Source organism: Oncorhynchus clarkii, unplaced genomic scaffold, assembly GCF_045791955.1.
Source record: "Oncorhynchus clarkii lewisi isolate Uvic-CL-2024 unplaced genomic scaffold, UVic_Ocla_1.0 unplaced_contig_4472_pilon_pilon, whole genome shotgun sequence".
NCBI lineage: Eukaryota > Metazoa > Chordata > Actinopteri > Salmoniformes > Salmonidae > Oncorhynchus > Oncorhynchus clarkii.
In genome coordinates, this window is record NW_027261108.1 from 316772 (window position 1) to 343524 (window position 26753).

General features: G+C 47.4%; 1 protein-coding gene across 1 annotated transcript in view; it reads left to right on the forward strand.

Annotated features, from left to right (window-relative positions):
* LOC139404868 (unconventional myosin-X-like) overlaps positions 1-26753 on the forward strand; it is a 297547-nt gene that overhangs the window by 175991 nt on the left and 94803 nt on the right. Inside the window, exons 16-19 of the mRNA XM_071147402.1 lie at positions 14574-14656; positions 15195-15303; positions 17159-17239; positions 20856-20980. Coding sequence (XP_071003503.1) covers positions 14574-14656; positions 15195-15303; positions 17159-17239; positions 20856-20980 — 398 coding nt within the window. The remainder of the gene's footprint in view (positions 1-14573; positions 14657-15194; positions 15304-17158; positions 17240-20855; positions 20981-26753) is intronic.

Genomic DNA, 26753 nt, shown 5'->3' on the forward strand with positions numbered 1-26753 from the left:
CTGCCCTGCCCAGTGACAGGTCCTGTTTCTACCATAGTCATTCCTCCTGAGTCCCTGCCCTGCCCAGTGACAGGTCCTGTTTCTACCATTGTCATTCCTCCTGAGTCCCTGCCCTGCCCTGCCCAGTGACAGGTCCTGTTTCTACCATAGTCATTCCTCCTGAGTCCCTGCCCTGCCCAGTGACAGGTCCTGTTTCTACCATAGTCATTCTCCCTGAGTCCCTGCCCTGCCCTGCCCAGTGACAGGTCCTGTCTCTACCATAGTCATTCCTCCTGAGTCCCTGCCCTGCCCAGTGACAGGTCCTGTTTCTACCATAGTCATTCCTCCTGAGTCCCTGCCCTGCCCAGTGACAGGTCCTGTTTCTACCATAGTCATTCCTCCTGAGTCCCTGCCCTGCCCTGCCCTGTGACAGGTCCTGTTTCTACCATAGTCATTCCTCCTGAGTCCCTGCCCTGCCCAGTGACAGGTCCTGTTTCTACCATATAGTCATTCCTCCTGAGTCCCTGCCCTGCCCTGCCCAGTGACAGGTCCTGTTTCTACCATAGTCATTCCTCCTGAGTCCCTGCCCTGCCCTGCCCAGTGACAGGTCCTGTTTCTACCATAGTCATTCCTCCTGAGTCCCTGCCCTGCCCTGTGACAGGTCCTGTTTCTACCATAGTCATTCCTCCTGAGTCCCTGCCCTGCCCAGTGACAGGTCCTGTTTCTACCATAGTCATTCTCCCTGAGTCCCTGCCCTGCCCTGCCCAGTGACAGGTCCTGTTTCTACCATAGTCATTCCTCCTGAGTCCCTGCCCTGCCCAGTGACAGGTCCTGTTTCTATCATAGTCATTCCTCCTGAGTCCCTACCCTGCCCAGTGACAGGTCCTGTTTCTACCATAGTCATTCCTCCTGAGTCCCTGCCCTGCCCAGTGACAGGTCCTGTTTCTACCATTGTCATTCCTCCTGAGTCCCTGCCCTGCCCAGTGACAGGTCCTGTTTCTACCATAGTCATTCCTCCTGAGTCCCTGCCCTGCCCAGTGACAGGTCCTGTTTCTACCATAGTCATTCCTCCTGAGTCCCTGCCCTGCCCAGTGACAGGTCCTGTTTCTACCATAGTCATTCCTCCTGAGTTCCTGCCCTGCCCTGCCCAGTGACAGGTCCTGTTTCTACCATAGTCATTCTCCCTGAGCCCCTGCCCTGCCCTGCCCAGTGACAGGTCCTGTTTCTACCATAGTCATTCCTCCTGAGTCCCTGCCCTGCCCAGTGACAGGTCCTGTTTCTACCATAGTCATTCCTCCTGAGTCCCTGCCCTGCCCTGTGACAGGTCCTGTTTCTACCATAGTCATTCCTCCTGAGTCCCTGCCCTGCCCAGTGACAGGTCCTGTTTCTACCATAGTCATTCTCCCTGAGTCCCTGCCCTGCCCTGCCCAGTGACAGGTCCTGTTTCTACCATAGTCATTCCTCCTGAGTCCCTGCCCTGCCCAGTGACAGGTCCTGTTTCTATCATAGTCATTCCTCCTGAGTCCCTACCCTGCCCAGTGACAGGTCCTGTTTCTACCATAGTCATTCCTCCTGAGTCCCTGCCCTGCCCAGTGACAGGTCCTGTTTCTACCATTGTCATTCCTCCTGAGTCCCTGCCCTGCCCAGTGACAGGTCCTGTTTCTACCATAGTCATTCCTCCTGAGTCCCTGCCCTGCCCAGTGACAGGTCCTGTTTCTACCATAGTCATTCCTCCTGAGTCCCTGCCCTGCCCAGTGACAGGTCCTGTTTCTACCATAGTCATTCCTCCTGAGTTCCTGCCCTGCCCTGCCCAGTGACAGGTCCTGTTTCTACCATAGTCATTCTCCCTGAGCCCCTGCCCTGCCCTGCCCAGTGACAGGTCCTGTTTCTACCATAGTCATTCCTCCTGAGTCCCTGCCCTGCCCAGTGACAGGTCCTGTTTCTACCATAGTCATTCCTCCTGAGTCCCTACCCTGCCCAGTGACAGGTCCTGTTTCTACCATAGTCATTCCTCCTGAGTCCCTACCCTGCCCAGTGACAGGTCCTGTTTCTACCATAGTCATTCCTCCTGAGTTCCTGCCATGCCCTGCCCAGTGACAGGTCCTGTTTCTACCATAGTCATTCCTCCTGAGTCCCTGCCCTGCCCAGTGACAGGTCCTGTTTCTACCATTGTCATTCCTCCTGAGTCCCTGCCCTGCCCCGCCCAGTGACAGGTCCTGTTTCTACCATAGTCATTCCTCCTGAGTCCCTGCCCTGCCCAGTGACAGGTCCTGTTTCTACCATAGTCATTCCTCCTGAGTCCCTGCCCTGCCCTGCCCAGTGACAGGTCCTGTTTCTACCATAGTCATTCTCCCTGAGTCCCTGCCCTGCCCTGCCCAGTGACAGGTCCTGTTTCTACCATAGTCATTCCTCCTGAGTCCCTGCCCTGCCCAGTGACAGGTCCTGTTTCTACCATAGTCATTCCTCCTGAGTCCCTGCCCTGCCCTGCCCAGTGACAGGTCCTGTTTCTACCATAGTCATTCCTCCTGAGTCCCTGCCCTGCCCTGCCCTGTGACAGGTCCTGTTTCTACCATAGTCATTCCTCCTGAGTCCCTGCCCTGCCCAGTGACAGGTCCTGTTTCTACCATAGTCATTCCTCCTGAGTCCCTGCCCTGCCCTGTGACAGGTCCTGTTTCTACCATAGTCATTCCTCCTGAGTCCCTGCCCTGCCCTGTGACAGGTCCTGTTTCTACCATAGTCATTCCTCCTGAGTCCCTGCCCTGCCCAGTGACAGGTCCTGTTTCTACCATAGTCATTCTCCCTGAGTCCCTGCCCTGCCCTGCCCAGTGACAGGTCCTGTTTCTACCATAGTCATTCCTCCTGAGTCCCTGCCCTGCCCAGTGACAGGTCCTGTTTCTACCATAGTCATTCCTCCTGAGTCCCTACCCTGCCCAGTGACAGGTCCTGTTTCTACCATAGTCATTCCTCCTGAGTCCCTGCCCTGCCCTGCCCAGTGACAGGTCCTGTTTCTACCATAGTCATTCCTCCTGAGTTCCTGCCCTGCCCTGCCCAGTGACAGGTCCTGTTTCTACCATAGTCATTCCTCCTGAGTCCCTGCCCTGCCCAGTGACAGGTCCTGTTTCTACCATAGTCATTCCTCCTGAGTCCCTGCCCTGCCCTGCCCAGTGACAGGTCCTGTTTCTACCATAGTCATTCCTCCTGAGTCCCTGCCCTGCCCAGTGACAGGTCCTGTTTCTACCATAGTCATTCTCCCTGAGTCCCTGCCCTGCCCTGCCCAGTGACAGGTCCTGTTTCTACCATAGTCATTCCTCCTGAGTCCCTGCCCTGCCCAGTGACAGGTCCTGTTTCTACCATAGTCATTCCTCCTGAGTCCCTGCCCTGCCCAGTGACAGGTCCTGTTTCTACCATAGTCATTCCTCCTGAGTCCCTGCCCTGCCCAGTGACAGGTCCTGTTTCTACCATAGTCATTCCTCCTGAGTCCCTGCCCTGCCCTTTAACAGGTCCTGTTTCTACCATAGTCATTCCTCCTGAGTCCCTGCCCTGCCCTGTGACAGGTCCTGTTTCTACCATAGTCATTCCTCCTGAGTCCCTGCCCTGCCCTGTGACAGGTCCTGTTTCTACCATAGTCATTCCTCCTGAGTCCCTGCCCTGCCCAGTGACAGGTCCTGTTTCTACCATAGTCATTCTCCCTGAGTCCCTGCCCTGCCCTGCCCAGTGACAGGTCCTGTTTCTACCATAGTCATTCCTCCTGAGTCCCTGCCCTGCCCTGTGACAGGTCCTGTTTCTACCATAGTCATTCCTCCTGAGTCCCTGCCCTGCCCAGTGACAGGTCCTGTTTCTACCATAGTCATTCCTCCTGAGTCCCTGCCCTGCCCAGTGACAGGTCCTGTTTCTACCATAGTAATTCCTCCTGAGTCCCTGCCCTGCCCAGTGACAGGTCCTGTTTCTACCATAGTCATTCCTCCTGAGTCCCTGCCCTGCCCAGTGACAGGTCCTGTTTCTACCATAGTCATTCCTCCTGAGTCCCTGCCCTGCCCAGTGACAGGTCCTGTTTCTACCATAGTCATTCCTCCTGAGTCCCTGCCCTGCCCTGCCCTGTGACAGGTCCTGTTTCTACCATAGTCATTCCTCCTGAGTCCCTGCCCTGCCCAGTGACAGGTCCTGTTTCTACCATAGTCATTCCTCCTGAGTCCCTGCCCTGCCCTGTGACAGGTCCTGTTTCTACCATAGTCATTCCTCCTGAGTCCCTGCCCTGCCCTGTGACAGGTCCTGTTTCTACCATAGTCATTCCTCCTGAGTCCCTGCCCTGCCCTGTGACAGGTCCTGTTTCTACCATAGTCATTCCTCCTGAGTCCCTGCCCTGCCCAGTGACAGGTCCTGTTTCTACCATAGTCATTCTCCCTGAGTCCCTGCCCTGCCCTGCCCAGTGACAGGTCCTGTTTCTACCATAGTCATTCCCCCTGAGTCCCTGCCCTGCCCTGTGACAGGTCCTGTTTCTACCATAGTCATTCCTCCTGAGTCCCTGCCCTGCCCAGTGACAGGTCCTGTTTCTACCATAGTCATTCCTCCTGAGTCCCTGCCCTGTCCAGTGACAGGTCCTGTTTCTACCATAGTAATTCCTCCTGAGTCCCTGCCCTGCCCAGTGACAGGTCCTGTTTCTACCATAGTCATTCCTCCTGAGTCCCTGCCCTGCCCAGTGACAGGTCCTGTTTCTACCATAGTCATTCGTCCTGAGTCCCTGCCCTGCCCTGCCCAGTGACAGGTCCTGTTTCTACCATAGTCATTCCTCCTGAGTCCCTGCCCTGCCCAGTGACAGGTCCTGTTTCTACCATAGTCATTCCTCCTGAGTCCCTGCCCTGCCCAGTGACAGGTCCTGTTTCTACCATAGTCATTCCTCCTGAGTCCCTGCCCTGCCCAGTGACAGGTCCTGTTTCTACCATAGTCTTTCCTCCTGAGTCCCTGCCCTGCCCTGCCCTGCCCTGCCCTGTGACAGGTCCTGTTTCTACCATAGTCATTCCTCCTGAGTTCCTGCCCTGCCCTGCCCAGTGACAGGTCCTGTTTCTACCATAGTCATTCCTGTAGCGAAATGCTTGTGCTTCTAGTTCCGACAATGCAGTAATAACCAACGAGTAATCTTGCCTAACAATTCCAAAACTACTACCTTATACACACACAAGTGTAAAGGGATAAAGAATATGTACATAAAGATATATGAATGAGTGATGGTACAGAACGGCATAGGCAAGATGCAGTAGATGGTATCGAGTACAGTATATACATATGAGATGAGTAATGTAGGGTATGTAAACAAAGTGGCATATTTTAAAGTGGCTAGTGATACATTAGATGATATAGAGTACAGTATATACGTATACATATGAGATGAATAATGTAGGGTATGCAAACATTATATTAAGTAGCATTGTTTAAAGTGGCTAGTGATATATTTTACATCAATTTCCATCAATTCCCATTATTAAAGTGGCTGGAGTTGAGTCAGTGTGTTGGCAGCAGCCACTCAATGTTAGTGGTGGCTGTTTAACAGTCTGATGGCCTTGAGATAGAAGCTGTTTTTCAGTCTCTCGGTCCCAGCTTTGATGCACCTGTACTGACCTCGCCTTCTGGATGATAGCGGGGTGAACAGGCAGTGGCTTGGGTGGTTGATGTCCTTGATGATCTTTATGGCCTTCCTGTGACATCGGGTGGTGTAGGTGTCCTGGAGGGCAGTTAGTTTGCCCCCAAAGCGGGCAAAAAAGTTATTTAGTCTGCCTGGGAGCAAGACATCCTGGTCCGTGACGGGGCTGGTTTTCTTTTTGTAATCCGTGATTGACTGTAGACCCTGCCACATACCTCTTGTGTCTGAGTCATTGAATTGCGACTCTACTTTGTCTCTATACTGACGCTTAGCTTGTTTGATTGCCTTGCGGAGGGAATAGCTACACTGTTTGTATTCGGTCATGTTTCCGGGTCACCTTGCCCTGGTGAAAAACAGTGGTTCGCGCTTTCAGTTTCACGCGAATGCTGCCATCAATCCACGGTTTCTGGTTTGGGAATGTTTTAATCGTTCGTTGCTATGGGAACGACATCTTCAATGCACGTTCTAATGAACTCGCTCACCGAATCAGCATATTTGTCAATGTTGTTGTTGGACGCAGTGCGGAACATATCCCAGTCCACGTGATGGAAGCAGTCTTGGAGCGTGGAATCAGATTGGTCGGACCAGCGTTGAACAGACCTCAGCACGGGAGCTTCTTGTTTTAGTTTCTGTCTGTAGGCAGGGAGCAACAAAATGGAGTCGTGGTCAGCTTTTCCGAAAGGAGGGCGGGGGTTTGCAGAGAGTTAAATAAAGTTCATTCAGAGCCATCGATGTGTCTGCTTGGGGGGGAATATATACGGCTGTGATTATAATCAAACAGAATTCTCTTGGTAGATAATGTGGTCGACATTTGATTGTGAGGAATTCTAAATCAGGTGAACAGAAGGACTTGAGTTCCTGTATGTTGTTATGACCACACCACGTCTCGTTAACCATAAAGCATACGCCCCCGCCCCTCTTCTTACCAGAAAGATGTTTGTTTCTGTTGGCGCGATGCGTGGAGAAACCCGCTGGCTGCACCGACTCCGTTAGCGTCTCTCGAGTGAGCCATGTTTCCGTGAAGCAAAGAACGTTACAGTCTCTGATGTCCCTCTGGAATGCTACCCTTGCTCGGATTTCATCAACCTTGTTGTCAAGAGACTGGACATTGGCGAGAAGTATGCTAGGGAGTGGTGCGCAATGTGCCCGTCTCCGGAGTCTGACCAGAAGACCGCTTCATTTGCCTCTTTTACGAAGTCGTTTTTTTTGGGTCGCCGGCTGGGATCCATTCCATTGTCCTGGGTGAAAGGCAGAACACAGGATCCGCTCCGGGAAAGTCATATTCTTGGTCGTAGTGATGGTGAGTTGACGCTGCTCTTATGTTCAGTAGTTCTTCTCGACTGTATGTAATAAAACCTAAGATGACCTGGGGTACTAATGTAAGAAATAACACGTAAAAAAACAAAATACTGCATAGTTTCCTAGGAACGCGAAGCGAGGCGGACATCTCTGTCGGCGCCGGAAGTACTAAGATTTGTATTTGATCATTTTGCTGTTTGTTATTTGTTATAGAGGCAAAAAGATTGGAGAAGTGGTTTATCCATAGATCTCTAATTTGGATAGATAATTATTTGTGTTGTTTGTTTAGAGTTTTCCAATTTTTCCAGAAGTGGTTAGAGTCTATGGATTCTTCAATTACATTGAGCTGATTTCTGACGTGCTGTTCATTCTTTTTCCGTAGTGTATTTCTGTATTGTTTTAGTGATTCACCATGGTGAAGGTGTAGACTCAGGTTTTCTGGGTGTCTATGTTTTTGGTTGGACAGGTATCTCAATTTCTTTTTTAGGTTTTTGCATTCTTCATCAAACCATTTGTCATTGTTGTTAATTTTCTTAGGTTGGATGTTTGAAATGTTTAGATTTGACAGGGAAGCTGAGAGGTCAAATATACTGTTTAGATTTTCTACTGACAAGTTTACACCTTCACTATTACAGTGGAACATTTTGTCCAGGAAGTTGTCTAAAAGGGATTGAATGTGTTGTTGTCTAATTGTTTTTGGTTGGTTTCCACACTGCTTTCATTCCATCTATAGCATTTCTTAATATTATTGAGTTCCTTTGGCTTTGATGCCTCATGATTTGAGAATTGCTATGTTCAAGTAGACTGTGATTTTGCTTTGATCTGATAGAGGTGTCAGTGGGCTGACTGTGAACGCTCTGAGAGACTCTCGATTAAGGTCAGTGATAATGTAGTCTACAGTACTACTGCCAAGAGATGAGCTATAGGTGTACCTACCATAGGAGTCCCCTCGAAGCCTATTGACTATGTACATACCCAGCGTGCGACAGAGCTGCAGGAGTTGTGACCCGTTTTTGTTGGTTATGTTGTTATAGTTGTGTCTATGGGGGGCATATTTGGGAGGGAATGCTGTCACTTCCAGGTAGGTGTTTGTCCCCCTGTGTGCTGAGGGTGTCAGGTTCTTGTCCGGTTCTGGCATTTAGGTCACCACAGACTAGTACATGTCTCTGGACCTGGAAATGATTGATTTCCCCATCCAGGATGGAGAAGCTGTCTTCATTAAAGTATGGGGATTCTAGTGGGGGGATATAGGTAGCACACAGGAGGACATTTTTCACTGAGAAATGATGAATTTCTAGTCAGATGTAAAATGTTCCTGTTTTGACTAATTTAACAGAGTGAGTTAGGTCTGATCTATACCAAATTAGCATGGCCCCTGAGTTTTTTTAAGGCTTGGACCATTACAGTAGGTGTGAGCAGAGCGTGTTGAGCATCTGATTTCTCTCCCTCTCCCTCTCACTCTCTCTGTCTCGCTCTCTTTCTCTCTCTCTCTCTGTCTCGCTCGCTCTCTCTGTCTCGCTCTCTCTCTGTCTCGCTCTCTCTCTCTCTGTCTCTCTCTGTCTCGCTCTCTCTCACTCTGTCTCTCTCTGTCTCGCTCTCTATCTCGCTCTCTCTCTCGCTTTCTCTCTCGCTGTTTCTCTCTCTGTCTCGCTCTCTCTCTCTCTGTCTCGCTCTCTCTCTCTCTGTCTCGCTCTCTCTCTCTCTGTCTCTCTCTGTCTCGCTCTCTCTCTCTGTCTCTCTCTGTCTCGCTCTCTCTCTCGCTTTCTCTCTCTCTGTCTCTCTCTGTCTCGCTCTCTCTCTCTGTCTCGCTCTCTCGCTTTCTCTCTCGCTGTCTCGCTCTCTCTCTCTCTGTCTCTCTCTGTCTCGCTCTCTCGCTTTCTCTCTCTCTGTCTCGCTCTCTCTCTCGCTTTCTCTCTCTCTGTCTCTCTCTGTCTCGCTCTCTCTCTCTGTCTCTCTCTGTCTCGCTCTCTCGCTTTCTCTCTCGCTGTCTCGCTCTCTCTCTCTCACAATCTCACTTTTCAATTCAATTCACTTTATTGGCATGACGTAACAATGTACATAATGTCAAAGTGTACTTTGGAGATTTAGTGATACATTTACAATATTAACATAATTAAAATATTACTAATCAAAATAGTCAACCAGACAATTAGTAACAACAATTATCAAGGGTAAAAATAACCATCCAATGGATTTGGTAGTAACGATGACATAGAGGATGTGTGCTGGTTGATTGGTCTGTCAGACACTGTCCCTCATCTTATGGCAGGCAGCAATGTAGTGCGCTGCCAACCCACAGCTCTCTGCGTCCTCCCCCAACAGGACGGGTAGCCTACTCTCACCAGAGAGGTCTTCAATGTAGTGCGCTGCCAACCCACAGCTCTCTGCGTCCTCCCCCAACAGGACGGGTAGCCTACTCTCACCAGAGAGGTCTTCAATGTAGTGCGCTGCCAACCCACAGCTCTCTGCGTCCTCCCCCAACAGGACGGGTAGCCTACTCTCACCAGAGAGGTCTTCAATGTAGTGCGCTGCCAACCCACAGCTCTCTGCGTCCTCCCCCAACAGGACGGGTAGCCTATTCACGTCTTTGAAACTTTGAAGGGTTTAAAATTTGGGGAAATGACTTTCTAATAGTTTTATATTTTTTAAACATTTTGTCAGGAAATGCAGCTCTGTTTCAGGTTCTGCTGTGGTGCAGTGGTTGCACAGCCTTTCCTCTACAGGGAGCCAGGTTTTCCTGTGTCTACCCTTACAGCTAGACCACTAGGCCCAGAGAGAGAGACAGGGCTCCTAACGAGTCTAGGGGGTCGGGGTGAGGAGGGTGCATCATAACCTGTTCAATCATGAGTCAGAAGTCAAAAGAGCCAGGACCCCTCCTCCCTTTTCCTCCCATTCTCTTTCCTTTTCATTGACCAGGGCACGGAGAGGGGGAGACGAGGGTGAGAAGAGGAGGTTGGCTCATTGACACCTACTTCAGTGTAGGAGCCATGATTCCGGTCCCTCCCTCCTCTCCCTAGAACCCCTCTCCCCTGCTGCTTCCTCTGTTATCTGGAAGGCCTCTACTTCAGAGGAGAGAGTCACATCCTTTAGTATATTCAATATAAATTATAACATATCTAGTCTATCTTGTTACTTCCGGCGCCGACAGAGATGGCCGCCTCGCTTCGCGTTCCTAGGAAACTATGCAGTTTTTTGTTTTTTTACGTGTTATTTCTTACATTAGTACCCCAGGTCATCTTAGGTTTCATTACATACAGTCGAGAAGAACTACTGAATATAAGATCAGCATCAACTCACCATCAGTACGACCAAGAATATGTTTTTCGCGACGCGGATCCTGTGTTCTGCCTTACAAACAGGACAACGGAGTGGATCCTATGCAGCGACCCAAAAAAACGACTCCGAAAGAGAGGGAAACGAGGCGGTCTTCTGGTCAGACTCCGGAGACGGGCACAGCACGCACCACTCCCTAGCATTCTTCTTGCCAATGTCCAGTCTCTTGACAACAAGGTTGATGAAATCCGAGCAAGGGTAGCATTCCAGAGGGACATCAGAGACTGTAACGTTCTTTGCTTCACGGAAACGTGGCTTACTGGAGAGACGCTATCCGAAGCGGTGCAGCCAACAGGTTTCTCCACGCATCGCGCAGACAGGAAAAAACATCTTTCTGGTAAAAAGAGGGGCGGGGGCGTATGCCTTATGACTAACGTGACATGGTGCGATGAAAGAAACATACAGGAACTCAAATCCTTCTGTTCACCTGATTTAGAATTCCTCACAATCAAATGTAGACCGCATTATCTACCAAGAGAATTCTCTTCGATTATAATCACAGCCGTATATATCCCCCCCCAAGCAGACACATCGATGGCTCTGAACGAACTTTATTTAACTCTCTGCAAACTGGAAACAATTTATCCGGAGGCTGCATTCATTGTAGCTGGGGATTTTAACAAGGCTAATCTGAAAACAAGACTCCCCAAATTTTATCAGCATATCGATTGCGCAACCAGGGGAGGAAAGACCTTGGACCATTGTTACTCTAACTTCCGCGACGCATATAAGGCCCTGCCCCGCCCCCCTTTCGGAAAAGCTGACCACGACTCCATTTTGTTGATCCCTGCCTACAGACAGAAACTAAAACAAGAGGCTCCCACGCTGAGGTCTGTCCAACGCTGGTCCGACCAAGCTGACTCCACACTCCAAGACTGCTTCCATCACGTGGACTGGGAGATGTTTCGTATTGCGTCAGATAACAACATTGACGAATACGCTGATTCGGTGTGCGAGTTCATTAGAACGTGCGTTGAAGATGTCGTTCCCATAGCAACGATTAAAACATTCCCTAACCAGAAACCGTGGATTGATGGCAGCATTCGTGTGAAACTGAAAGCGCGAACCACTGCTTTTAATCAGGGCAAGGTGTCTGGTAACATGACCGAATACAAACAGTGCAGCTATTCCCTCCGCAAGGCTATCAAACAAGCTAAGCGCCAGTACAGAGACAAAGTAGAATCTCAATTCAACGGCTCAGACACAAGAGGCATGTGGCAGGGTCTACAGTCAATCACGGACTACAGGAAGAAACCCAGCCCAGTCACGGACCAGGATGTCTTGCTCCCAGGCAGACTAAATAACTTTTTTGCCCGCTTTGAGGACAATACAGTGCCACTGACACGGCCTGCAACGAAAACATGCGGTCTCTCCTTCACTGCAGCCGAGGTGAGTAAGACATTTAAACGTGTTAACCCTCGCAAGGCTGCAGGCCCAGATGGCATCCCCAGCCGCGCCCTCAGAGCATGCGCAGACCAGCTGGCCGGTGTGTTTACGGACATATTCAATCAATCCCTATACCAGTCTGCTGTTCCCACATGCTTCAAGAGGGCCACCATTGTTCCTGTTCCCAAGAAAGCTAAGGTAACTGAGCTAAATGACTACCGCCCCGTAGCACTCACATCCGTCATCATGAAGTGCTTTGAGAGACTAGTCAAGGACCATATCACCTCCACCCTACCTGACACCCTAGACCCACTCCAATTTGCTTACCGCCCAAATAGGTCCACAGACGATGCAATCTCAACCACACTGCACACTGCCCTAACCCATCTGGACAAGAGGAATACCTATGTGAGAATGCTGTTCATCGATTACAGCTCGGCATTCAACACCATAGTACCCTCCAAGCTCGTCATCAAGCTCGAGACCCTGGGTCTCGACCCCGCCCTGTGCAACTGGGTACTGGACTTCCTGACGGGCCGCCCCCAGGTGGTGAGGGTAGGCAACAACATCTCCTCCCCGCTGATCCTCAACACTGGGGCCCCACAAGGTTGCGTTCTGAGCCCTCTCCTGTACTCCCTGTTCACCCACGACTGCGTGGCCACGCACGCCTCCAACTCAATCATCAAGTTTGCGGACGACACAACAGTGGTAGGCTTGATTACCAACAACGATGAGACGGCCTACAGGGAGGAGGTGAGGGCCCTCGGAGTGTGGTGTCAGGAAAACAACCTCACACTCAACGTCAACAAAACTAAGGAGATGATTGTGGACTTCAGGAAACAGCAGAGGGAACACCCCCCTTTCCACATCGATGGAACAGTAGTGGAGAGGGTAGCAAGTTTTAAGTTCCTCGGCATACACATCACAGACAAACTGAATTGGTCCACTCACACAGACAGCATCGTGAAGAAGGCGCAGCAGCGCCTCTTCAACCTCAGGAGGCTGAAGAAATTCGGCTTGTCACCAAAAGCACTCACAAACTTCTACAGATGCACAATCGAGAGCATCCTGGCGGGCTGTATCACCGCCTGGTATGGCAACTGCACCGCCCTCAACCGTAAGGCTCTCCAGAGGGTAGTGAGGTCTGCACAACGCATCACCGGGGGCAAACTACCTGCCCTCCAGGACACCTACACCACCCGATGTCACAGGAAGGCCATAAAGATCATCAAGGACATCAACCACCCGAGCCACTGCCTGTTCACCCCGCTATCATCCAGAAGGCGAGATCAGTACAGGTGCATCAAAGCTGGGACCGAGAGACTGAAAAACAGCTTCTATCTCAAGGCCATCAGACTGTTAAACAGCCACCACTAACACTGAGTGGCTGCTGCCAACACACTGACACTGACTCAACTCCAGCCACTTTAATAATGGGAATTGATGGGAAATGATGTAAATATATCACTAGCCACTTTAAACAATGCTACCTTATATAAATGTTACTTACCCTACATTATTCATCTCATATGCATACGTATATACTGTACTCTATATCATCGACGGTATCCTTATGTAATACATGTATCACTAGCCACTTTATACTATACTATGCCACTTTGTTTACATACTCATCTCATTTGTACATACTGTACCCGATACCATCTACTGTATCTTGCCTATGCTGCTCTGTACCATCACTCATTCATATATCCTTATGTACATATTCTTTATCCCCTTACACTGTGTACAAGACAGTAGTTTTGGAATTGTTAGTTAGATTACTTGTTATTACTGCATTGTCGGAACTAGAAGCACAAGCATTTCGCTACACTCGCATTAACATCTGCTAACCATGTGTATGTGACAAATAAAATTTGATTTGATTTGATTTGATTTGATAACTGTTTTATAATGATTACTTTATATAGTAATACAATGCTGAGACCTTATTCCAGATATAGTGAGACCTTATTCCAGATATAGTGAGACCTTATTCCAGATATAGTGAGACCTTATTCCAGATATAGTGAGACCTTATTCCAGATCTAGTGAGACCTTATTCCAGATCTAGTGAGACCTTATTCCAGATATAGTGAGACCTTATTCCAGATATAGTGAGACCTTATTCCAGATTAGTGAGACCTTATTCCAGATATAGTGAGACCTTATTCCAGATTAGTGAGACCTTATTCCAGATCTAGTGAGACCTTATTCCAGATTAGTGAGACTTTATTCCAGATTAGTGATCCCTCTGCCCCCCCTGTTCCCTCTGCCCCCCCTGTTCCCTCTTCCCCCCCCCTGATCCCTCTGCCCCCCCTGATCCCTCTGTCCCCTCATTACTCTAGTGAAGAATCTTCTCCTGTTAAGACCAGGGCTCAGTAACTCTCAACAGGTGACAGTATTAACACTGCCCCCCTTGATCCCTCTGTGCCCTCATTACTCTAGTGAGGAATCTTCTCCTGTTAAGACCAGGGCTCAGTAACTCTCAACAGGTGACAGTATTAACACTGCCCCCCCCTGATCCCTCTGCCCCCCCTGATCCCTCTGTGCCCTCATTACTCTAGTGAGGAATCTTCTCCTGTTAAGACCAGGGCTCAGTAACTCTCAACAGGTGACAGTATTAACACTGCCCCCCCCTGATCCCTCTGCCCCCCCTGATCCCTCTGTCCCCTCATTACTCTAGTGAGGAATCTTCTCCTGTTAAGACCAGGGCTCAGTAACTCTCAACAGGTGACAGTATTAACACTGCCCCCAGGTCCTCTCCGCATTCTTCACACCATCCCTTCTCTCTCAGTGAGTCTCAGCCACAGCTTTGACAGACTTTAGGAGACTAGCTATCATTCTCTTCATGTACAGCTAATGTAATGTACAGTACTAACTGAACGTACGGCGACATGCCTCTGGTCTGTCTGCTCCTCTACATGTTTATTTTGACCAGGTTCTGTATGACGTCAGAGGGATCCTCCAGAAGAACAGAGACACCTTCAGAGATGACATCTTAAACATGCTTAAAGACAGCAGGTATACACGATGTCCATGATCGTTAACAGGTAGTCTAGACCAGGGTTTCATCCACCCCTGGGAACCCTAAAACTACACAGCTGATTTCAAATAACCAACTCATCATCAAGCTTTGGTTGTTTGAATCAGCTGTGTAGTGCTGGGACAGAAACCAACATCTGCACGAAGGGGAGGGGAGGGCCCAGGATTGAGTTTGAGAAACCCTGGCTAAGAGCATTGGGCCAGTAACCAAAAGGTCACTGGTTCAAATCCCAAGCCGGCAGTCCCCAAGAACAACCGCTCTCTGGGTACTGATGACATGGACGTCGATTAAGGCAGCCCCCTCCCCCTCCCCGTACCTCTCTGATTCAGGTTAAATGAGGAAGACACATTTCAGTTGAAGGCATTCAGTTGTACAACTGACTAGGTCTCCCCCTTTCCCCTGGTTATAAAATGCTTGCAACAGTTGAATAATCTCTGCAGTTGACATTGTGCGTATAGTTCCTCCTTTGACTAGTTTGTTTGTTTAATGTAAAGGACTGTGGTTTATGTCCTTCAGGCTTGACTTCATCTATGACCTGTTTGAGCGTGTCGGAAGCAGGAACGGAGAGGAGACCCTGAAGATGGGGACGGCCAGACGCAAACCCACCGTCAGCTCTCAGTTCAGGGTGAGGCTCACTGTTCATGACCCCTGACCTCTAACCCTAACCCACCATCAGCTCTCAGTTCAGGGTGAGGACCACTGTTCATGACCCCTGACCTCTAACCCTAACCCACCGTCAGCTCTCAGTTCAGGGTGAGGCTCACTGTTCATGACCCCTGACCTCTAACCCTAACCCACCATCAGCTCTCAGTTCAGGGTGAGGACCACTGTTCATGACCCCTGACCTCTAACCCACCGTCAGCTCTCAGTTCACGGTGAGGACCACTGTTCATGACCCCTGACCCCTAACCCACCGTCAGCTCTCAGTTCAGGGTGAGGACCACTGTTCATGACCCCTGACCTCTAACCCTAACCCACCGTCAGCTCTCAGTTCAGGGTGAGGACCACTATTCATGACCCCTGACCCCTAACCCACCGTCAGCTCTCAGTTCAGGGTGAGGACCACTATTCATGACCCCTGACCCTTAACCCACTGTCAGCTCTCAGTTCAGGGTGAGGACCACTATTCATGACCCCTGACCTCTAACCCAAACCCACCGTCAGCTCTCAGTTCAGGGTGAGGACCACTATTCATGACCCCTGACCTCTAACCCTAACCCACCGTCAGCTCTCAGTTCAGGGATGACCTCTAGTCACCCACATGCTAAATTAACCTGTATCCTTTACTATTCAGCCTGATGGAATCCTCTTGGCTATTATATGATAGGTATTGCCTTGACTTCCCCTGGAGTAGTCTATTATATGATAGGTATTGCCTTGACTTCCCCTGGAGTAGTCTATTATATGATAGGTATTGTCTTGACTTCCCCTGGAGTAGTCTATTATATGATAGGTATTGCCTTGACTTGTGTTTCTGATCCCGTATCTAGATGTGTTGTTGTGTTTCTGATCCCGTATCTAGATGTGTTGTTGTGTTTCTGATCCCGTATCTAGATGTGTTGTTGTGTTTCTGATCCCGTATCTAGATGTGTTTCTGATCCCGTATCTAGATGTGTTGTTGTGTTTCTGATCCCGTATCTAGATGTGTTGTTGTGTTTCTGATCCCCTATCTAGATGTGTTGTTGTGTTTCTGATTCCGTATCTAGATGTGTTGTTGTGTTTCTGATCCCGTATCTAGATGTGTTGTTGTGTTTCTGATCCCGTATATAGATGTGTTGTTGTGTTTCTGATCCCGTATCTAGATGTGTTGTTGTGTTTCTGATCCCGTATCTAGATGTGTTGTTGTGTTTCTGATCCCGTATCTAGATGTGTTGTTGTGTTTCTGATCCCGTATCTAGATGTGTTGTTGTGTTTCTGATCCCGTATCTAGATGTGTTGTTGTGTTTCTGATCCCGTATCTAGATGTGTTGTTGTGTTTCTGATCCCCTATCTAGATGTGTTGTTGTGTTTCTGATCCCGTATATAGATGTGTTGTTGTGTTTCTGATCCCGTATCTAGATGTGTTGTTGTGTTTCTGATCCCGTATCTAGATGTGTTGTTGTGTTTCTGATCCCGTATCTAGATGTGTTGTTGTGTTTCTGATCCCGTATCTAGATGTGTTGTTGTGTTTCTGATCCCGTATCTAGATGTGTTGTTGTGTTTCTGATCCCGTATCTAGATGTGTTGTTGTGTTTCTGATCCCGTATCTAGATGTGTTGTTGTGTTTCTGATCCCGTATCTAGATGTGTTTCTGATCCCGTATCTAGATGTGTTTCTGATCCCGTATCTAGATGTGTTGTTGTGTTTCTGATCCCGTATCTAGATGTGTTGTTGTGTTTCTGATCCCGTATCTAGATGTGTTGTTGTGTTTCTGATCCCGTATCTAGATGTGTTGTTGTGTTTCTGATCCCGTATCTAGATGTGTTGTTGTGTTTCTGCAGGACTCTCTCCATTCCTTGATGAACACTCTGAGTGCCTCCAACCCTTTCTTTGTGCGCTGCATCAAACCAAACATGAACAAGGTGGGTCATTCAGTATTCACCACAACATGTACAAGGTGGGTCATTCAGTATTCACCACAACATGTACAAGGTGGGTCATTCAGTATTCACCACAACATGAACAAGGTGGGTCATTCAGTATTCACCCCAACATGAACAAGGTGGGTCATTCAGTATTCACCCCAACATGAACAAGGTGGGTCATTCAGTATTCACCCCAACATGAACAAGGTGGGTCATTCAGTATTCACCACAACATGAACAAGGTGGGTCATTCAGTATTCACCACAACATGAACAAGGCGGGTCATTCAGTATTCACCACAACATGAACAAGGTGGGTCATTCAGTATTCACCACAACATGGACAAGGTGGGTAATTCAGTATTCACCACAACATGAACAAGGTGGGTCATTCAGTATTCACCACAACATGGACAAGGTGGGTCATTCAGTACTCACCCCAACATGAACAAGGTCGTTGTCCTGTTGGAAGGTAAACCTTCGCCCCAGTTTGAGGTTCTTAGCACTCTGGAGAAGGTTTTCATCAAGGATCGCTCTGTACTTTGCTCCATTAATCTTTGCCTCGATCCTGACTAATCTCCCAGTCCCTGCTGCTGACAAACATACCCACAACATGATGTTGCCACCACCATGCTTCACCGTAAGGATGATGCCAGGTTTCCTCTAGACGTGACGCTTGGCATTCAGGCCAAAGAGTTCAATCTTGGTTTCATCAGACCAGAGGATCTAGGGCTGATGTAAGAAGGGCTATATAAATACATTTGATTTGATTTGATCGGTAGGTGCCTTTTGGCAAACTCCAAGCGGGCTGTCATGTACCTTTTACTGAGGAGTGGCTTCCATCTGGCCACTCTACCATAAAGGCCTGATTGGTGGGGTGCTGCAGAGATGGTTGTCTTTCTGGAAGGCTCTCCCATCTCCACAGAGGAACTCTAGAGCTCTGTCAGAGTGACCATTGGGTTGTTAGTCACCTCCCTGACCATGGCCCTTCTCCCCTGATTGGTCAGTTTCGCCGGGCGGCCAGCTCTAGGAAGGATCTTGGTGGTTCCAAACTTCTTCCATTTAAGATTGATGGAGGCCACTAGGTTCTTGGGGACCTTCAATGCTGCAGAAATGTTTTGGTAACTTTCCCTAGATCTGTGCCTCGACACAATCCTGTCTCGGAGCTCTACGGACAATTCCTTTGACCTCATGGCTTGGTTTTTGCTCTGACATGCACTGTCAACTGTGGGACCTTATATAGACAGGTGTGTGCCATTCCAAATCATGTCCAATCAATTGAATTTACCACAGGTGGACTCCAATCAAGTTGTAGAAACATCTCAAGGATGATCAACGGAAACAGGATGCACCTGAGCTCAATTTTGAGTCTCATAGCAAAGGAACTGAATACTTATGTAAATAAGGTATTTCTGTTTTTTATTTTTGATACATTTGCTAAAATTTCTCAAAACCTGTTTTTTCTTTTTCATTAGGGGGTATTGTGTGTAGATTGCTGACCATTTTATTTAATCCATTTTAGAATAAGTCTGTAACGTAACAAAATATGGAAAAAGTCAAGGGGTCTGAATACTTTCCAAAGGCACTGTATAGAATGGCAATGTCTGCTTTAGGTATAATGCCAGGAGCCACTTGTAGATCTGACAGCTCTAACTCAGTTCCACCTCTGACACGCCAAAACAACCTCTATGCGGATGTCGGCTGATTGAATAGAGCTCCGAATGTCTTGAGTGTTCCGGGGCCTTCCATGGGTCCGTGAGGGCTCTGAGTGTGTTGAGTGTTCCGGGGCCTTCCTTGGGTCCGTGAGGGCTCTGAGTGTGTTGAGTGTTCCGGGGCCTTCCATGGGTCCGTGAGGGCTCTGAGTGTGCTTAGTGTTCCGGGCACTTCCATGGGTCCGTGAGGGCTCTGAGTGTGTTGAGTGTTCCGGGGCCGTCCATGGGTCCGTGAGGGCTCTGAGTGTGCTGAGTGTTCCGGGCCTTCCTTGGGTCCGTGAGGGCTCTGAGTGTGTTGAGTGTTCCGGGGCCTTCCATGGGTCCGTGAGGGCTCTGAGTGTGCTTAGTGTTCCGGGCACTTCCATGGGTCCGTGAGGGCTCTGAGTGTGTTGAGTGTTCCGGGGCCGTCCATGGGTCCGTGAGGGCTCTGAGTGTGTTGAGTGTTCCGGCGCCTTCCGTGGGTCCGTGAGGGCTCTGAGTGTGTTGAGTGTTCCGGGCACTTCCGTGGGTCTGTGAGGGCTCTGAGTGTGTTGCGTGTTCCGGGGCCTTCCATGGGTCCGTGAGGGCTCTGAGTGTGTTGAGTGTTCCGGAGCCGTCCATGGGTCCGTGAGGGCTCTGAGTGTGCTGAGTGTTCCGGGCACTTCCATGGGTCCGTGAGGGCTCTCTTTGTGCCTCTGTAACAACGCCCCTCTGCCAGAACATTCTTCCAGCCCAGGTCAGAGGTGAGGGGTTAGGGTTGGCCCGCCACAGCTGCAGTTGGTTGTGTGTGGGCCATTGTTGCACTACTGACCTGCTGACTGCTGCTGTGGAGGGAGAGAAGAGAGGTCAGCGAGGGGCTGTAGAACTGGTTCCACTATGTCTCCGCAGTGGAAAACAAAACAACTTTCCTATTGACATTTAACACATGATGAAGTGCGTTGCCAATAGATTAATTTCCTTCTGGAACTGGCACAAGGCGTTCATGGTTAACAAGGCATGGTCACTGTTCTCATTGTCCTCTGAGAGGTTTGGGTTACAGAAGGTTACTGTTTCAGAGGCACATGTTCTCACAGAGTCCCCAGTGCCAATCACTACCATGTCTCACCTTGTCGCCTGTCCCTGGCATGGCAGCAATCCCTCTTCCTTGTCCCTGTCCCTAGCATGGCAGCAATCCCTCTTCCTTGTCCCTGTCCCTGTCCTTGGCATGGCAGCAATCCCTTATCCTTGTCCCTGTCCCTGTCCCTAGCATGGCAGCAATCCCTTGTCCTTGTCCCTGTCCCTGGCATGGCAGCAATCCCTCTTCCTTGTCCCTGTCCCTGTCCCTAGCATGGCAGCAATCCCTCTTCCTTGTCCCCACCCTTGTTCTCTACCAATCCCTCTCCCTTGTCCCCGCCCTTGTCCTCTACCAATCCCTCTCCCTTGTCCCCGCCCTTGTCCTCTACCAATCCCTCTTCCTTGTCCCTTCCCTTGTCTTTAACCAATCCCTCTCCTTGTCCCCTCCCTTGTCCTCTACCAATCCCTCTTCCTTGTCCCCTCCCTTGTCCTCTACCAATCCCTCTCCTTGTCCCCTCCCTTGTCCTCTACCAATCCCTCTTCCTTGTCCCCTCCCTTGTCCTCTACCAATCCCTCTTCCTTGTCCCCTCCATTGTCCTCTTCCAATCCCTCTTCCTTGTCCCCTCCCTTGTCCTCTACCAATCCCTCTTCCTTGTCCCCTCCCTTGTCCTCTACCAATCCCTCTTCCTTGTCCCCTCTCTTGTCTTCTACCAATCCCTCTTCCTTGAAGCTACAAGTGGTGCTAACATCATAAGGTGCTGGCAGCTGGTATAAATGAGTACCAGTGTAGTCAGCATTTTGTCGTGTCACCTTGGTGACAGCCTGCTTATGTCACCTGACACATGGCATTGTTGTTTTTTTACTTCTCAGAACGCCAACATGTTTGACCCAGAAGTGGTCCTGAACCAGCTGAGGTATTCTGGGATGTTGGAGACCGTGAAGATCCGCAGGGCTGGGTTCCCTGTCCGCAGGACCTTTACAGACTTCTACAGCAGGTCAGCCTACAGACAGTAATAACTAGAAGATACAGAAAACATACAGCATCTTGGGCCTACACACTGACACTACAGTATCTTGGGCCTACACACTGACACTACAGTATCTTGGGCCTACACACTGACACTACAGTATCTTGGGCCTACACACTGACACTACAGTATCTTGGGCCTACACACTGACACTACAGTATCTTGGGCCTACACACTGACACTACAGTATCTTGGGCCTACACACTGACACTACAGTATCTTGGGCCTACACACTGACACTACAGTATCTTGGGCCTACACACTGACACTACAGTATCTTGGGCCTACACACTGACACTACAGTATCTTGGGCCTACACACTGACACTGTACATACTGTCTTCTGGGTGTAAAATAACATATGTATTACTATCAATAGACTGTAAAACTATTAGCTCTTACAAAGCGGCTCTTACAAAGTTTATTGGTCGGATCCACAGATTTAAATATGTTATCGCGCGTGCAGTGGAATGCTTATGTTTCTAGCTCCAACAGTGCAGTAATAAACAATAACATAACACACATCATTCAAAAACTTTAAAACATGTCTGAAATATTAGAGCGAGTTCGGTATATAAATATATCTAAATGTTATGTATCGCCCCCACAATAGAATGGCTGTTACGATTTCCGCCGAAGTCGGGCCCTCTCCTTGTTCGGCGGTCGACGTCACCGACCTTCTAGCCATCGCTGATCCATTTTCCATTGGTTTTGTCTCGTCTTTCTTCACACCTGGTTCCAATCCCATCAATGACATGTTGTGTATTTAACCTGTTGCGACGACCAAACCCGGATCTGGGATTCTATTTATAGCTAAGCTCATTACCATAACGCAACGTTAACTATTCATGAAAATCGCAAATAAAATGAAATAAATATGCTATCTCTCAAGCTTAGCCTTTTGTTAACAACACTGTCATCTCAGATTTTCAAAATATGCTTTTCAACCATAGGAAAACAATCATTTGTGTAACAGTAGCTAGCTAGCGTAGCATTTAGCATTAGCATTAGTGTTAGCATTTAGCAGGCAACTATCACAAAAACAAGTAAAGCCTTCAAATAAAATAACTTACCTTTGAAGAACTTCTGATGTTTTCAATGAGACTCTCAGTTAGATAGCAGATGCTCAGTTTTTCCAAAAAGATTCTTTGTGTATTAGAAATAGCTCCGTTTTGTACATCACATTTGGCTACCAAAAAAAAAAAAACGAAAATTCAGCCCTCAAAACGCGAACTTTTTTCCAAATGAACTCCATAATATCGACTGAAACATGGCAAACGTGGTTTAGAATCAATCCTCAAGGTGTTTTTCCACATATCTCTTCGATGATATATCCTTCGTGGAAGCCTGGTTTCTCCTTGCTCTCAAATGGAAAAATAATTGGACCTGGCTTTGCGCTCCAATTTCGACGCAGGGACACCAGGCGGACACTTGGAAAATGTAGTCTCTTATGGTCAATCTTCCAATGATATGCCTACAAATACGTCACAATGCTGCAAACACCTTGGGGAAACGACAGAAAGTGTAGGCTCATTCCTTGCGCAATCACAGCCATATAAGGAGACAATGGAAAACAGAGCTTCAGAGATTCTGCTCATTTCCTGGTTGACGTATCATCTTGGTTTCGCCTGTAGAATGAGTTCTGGGGCACTTACAGACAATATCTTTGCAGATTCTGAAACTTCAGAGTGTTTTGTTTCCAAAACGGTCAATAATATGCATAGTCGAGAATCTTTTCGTGACAAAATATTGCGCTTAAAACGGGAACGTTTTTTATCCAAAAATGAAATAGCGCCCCTAGAGATCCAAGAGGTTAACCCTCTGTTTCCCCTCGTGTCCTTGTGGGTGATTGGATGTGATGTGTAGTTATGTTCTGGTAGTTCTAATTCTAGTTAGTGTTGTTCTGCGACCGGTTTTGTACCCACTTTATGATATTGTATATTTTGGTTTTGGAGTATTTGTGAGCACTTATTAGTATTTTCTGCGCTCAAATTCTAGAAGCAATGATTAAAACGAGACTATGGTGTACATAAAGTGACCATTGGACTTAACAACGGTCTGATTGACTAAGTTTGTAGGTGCAACAGTGTTTATTAAATGTATAATTTATCACTCTCAAATGCTAATTTCTTGTGCAGCAACAGCAACAGCGCTAGTAACTAGCTAACACCAGTCAGATGAGAGGCAAGCTACAAGCAAAGGAAGCTAGCTATATATTTTGCCGTGGAAGGTCTTTCACATGGCTGAAGTCATCTGTGTAAACTGTTGGCCTTGATACTTGCATGTAATCTAAATGACAATAGCAGCCAAGGACGTTCACTATCTCATTTGTGCTTATTTGTTTGTGCTCTGCTAGTAACAAGGCTGTAACATTAGCTGTATGGAGCACCGACTCAATGTTGACAATATCGCCCATATTCTTCCACAAAGCACAGCTAGCTAGCTAGCTTAGTAAAGTTCATAGTCGACACCAAACTTTGGGATACTGCCTCGCTGATAAAGTATCATACATGCAATGGGCTTTGCTCATCTAACATTAATGTTAGCAAACGTTACTCCGTACGCTAGTCAATCTGGCTTGTTTAGCAACGTTACAGTAGCTAGATAACGTTACTCCATACGCTAGTCAATCTGGCTTGTTTAGCAACGTTACAGTAGCTAGATAACGTTACTCCATACGCTAGTCAATCTGGCTTGTTTAGCAACATTACAGTAGCTAGATAACATTACTCCATACGCTAGTCAATCTGGCTTGTTTTGCAACGTTACAGTAGCTAGATAACATTACTCCGTACGCTAGTCAATCTGGCTTGCTTAGCAACGTTACAGTAGCTAGATAACATTACTCCGTACGCTAGTCAATCTGGCTTGTTTAGCAACGTTACAGTAGCTAGATAACATTACTCCGTACGCTAGTCAATCTGGCTTGTTTAGCAACGTTACAGTAGCTAGATAACATTACTCCGTACGCTAGTCAATCTGGCTTGCTTAGCAACTTTACAGCCTTATCCATTGATTATCGGCTCCCTCCTCTTTCAATGACATTGTCTATTTGTCATTAGAATCAAAATGTGTGCTGACTGATCAAATCACATTTTATTGGTCACGTAGACATATTTAACAGATGTTATTGGTCCATATTTAACAGATGTTATTGGTCCATACACATATTTAACAGATTTTATTGGTCACATACAAATGGTTAGCAGATGTTATTGGTCCATACACATATTTAGCAGATGTTATTGGTCACATACACATGGTTAGCAGATGTTATTGGTCCATACACATATTTAGCAGATTTTATTGGTCACATACACATGGTTAGCAGATGTTATTGGTCACATACACATGGTTAGCAGATTTTATTGGTCACATACACATGGTTAGCAGATGTTATTGGTCACATACACATGGTTAGCAGATGTTATTGGTCACATACACATGGTTAGCAGATGTTATTGGTCACATACACATGGTTAGCAGATTTGATTGGTCACATACACATGGTTAGCAGATGCTATTGGTCATATACACATGGTTAGCAGATTTTATTGGTCACATACACATGGTTAGCAGATGTTAATGGTCACATGGTTAGCAGATGTTATTGGTCACATACACATGGTTAGCAGATTGTATTGGTCACATACACATGGTTAGCAGATGTTATTGGTCACACACACATGGTTAGCAGATTTTATTGGTCACATACACATGGTTAGCAGATGTTATTGGTCACATACACATGGTTAGCAGATTTTATTGGTCACATACACATGGTTAGCAGATGTTAATGGTCACATGGTTAGCAGATGTTATTGGTCACATACACATGGTTAGCAGATGTTATTGGTCACATACACATGGTTAGCAGATGTTATTGGTCACAAACACATGGTTAGCAGATGTTATTGGTCACATACACATGGTTAGCAGATGTTATTGGTCACATACACATGGTTAGCAGATGTTAATGGTCACATGGTTAGCAGATGTTATTGGTCACATACACATGGTTAGCAGATGTTATTGGTCACATACACATGGTTAGCAGATGTTAATGGTCACATGGTTAGCAGATGTTATTGGTCACATACACATGGTTAGCAGATGTTATTGCAAGTGTAGCAAAATTCTTGTGTTCCTAGCTCCAACAGTGCAGTAATATCTAACTAAATGCTTGTGTTCCTAGCTCCAACAGTACAGTAGTATCTAACTAAATTCTTGTGTTCCTAGCTCCAACAGTGCAGTAGTATCTAACTAAATGCTTGTGTTCCTAGCTCCAACAGTGCAGTAGTATCTAACTAAATGCTTGTGTTCCTAGCTCCAACAGTGCAGTAATATCTAACAATTCACAACAATACACACAAATCTAAAAGTAAAGGATGGAATTAAGAAATATATAAATATTAGATTGAGCATGTCGGCGTGGCATTGACTAAAATACCGTAGAGTAGAATACAGTATACACATATGAGATGAGTAAAGCAGTATGTTAACATTACTAAAGTAATACAGATACTCAACTAGTCTAAAGAAGGCCAGTTTAATTGCTTCTTTAATCAGAACAGCAGTTTTCAGATGTGCTAACATAATAATTGCAAAAGGGTTTTAGAATGATCAATTAGCCTTTTAAAATGATAAACTTGGATTAGCTAACACAACGTGCCATTGGAACACAGGAGTGATGGTTGCTGATAATGGGCCTCTGTACGCCTATGTAGATATTCCATTAAAAATCAGCCGTTTCCAGCTACAATAGTCATTTACAACATTAACAATGTCTAAACTGTATTTCGGATCAATTTGGTGTTATTTTAATGGACAAAAAATGTGCTTTTTTTTAAAAAACCAGGACATTTTTAAGTGACTCCAAACTTTTGAATGGTAGTGTATACGCTATCGTAGTTCGTCTATTTTATTTTCCATTGATTGTACGTTGGCTAATAGGACCGATGGTAAAGGGAGATTACCCTCTTGGCGATGGATCCTTACAAGGCACCCAGACCTTCGTCCCCGATATCTCCGTCTCTTTCTCCTGCGAATGACGGGGATGAGGGCCCTTATCGGGCATCTGAAGTAAAGCCTTTCCGTCCGGACTTGTTAAAGAAAAAGTCCAAGTGTGAAATCGCTGTTCTGATATCTAGAAGCTCTTTTCGGTCATAAGACACGGTGGCAGAAACATTATGTACAATAAGTTACAAAATAACGCAGAAAAACACACACAATTGGTTAGGGGATCGTTAAACAGCAGCCACCTCCTCCGGCGCCATAATCCACAGGATGAACCATGACTAGAATACAATATCTATGCATAAGTTAACTGTCATTTCCATTCTCAGAGCGTTAATAAAACCTGTCAGGAAAACATTCAAGGAACCAGAGTAGAACCCCTCAGAACCTCCCTGGAAAACATTCAAGGAACCAGAGTAGAACCCCTCAGAACCTCCCTGGAAAACATTCAAGGAACCAGAGTAGAACCCCTCAGAACCTCCCTGGAAAACATTCAAGGAACCAGAGTAGAACCCCTCAGAACCTCCCTGGAAAACATTCAAGGAACCAGAGTAGAACCCCTCAGAACCTCCCTGGAAAACATTCAAGGAACCAGAGTAGAACCCCTCAGAACCTCCCTGGAAAACATTCAAGGAACCAGAGTAGAACCCCTCAGAACCTCCCTGGAAAACATTCAAGGAACCAGAGTAGAACCCCTCAGAACCTCCCTGCAACTTATAAATAAA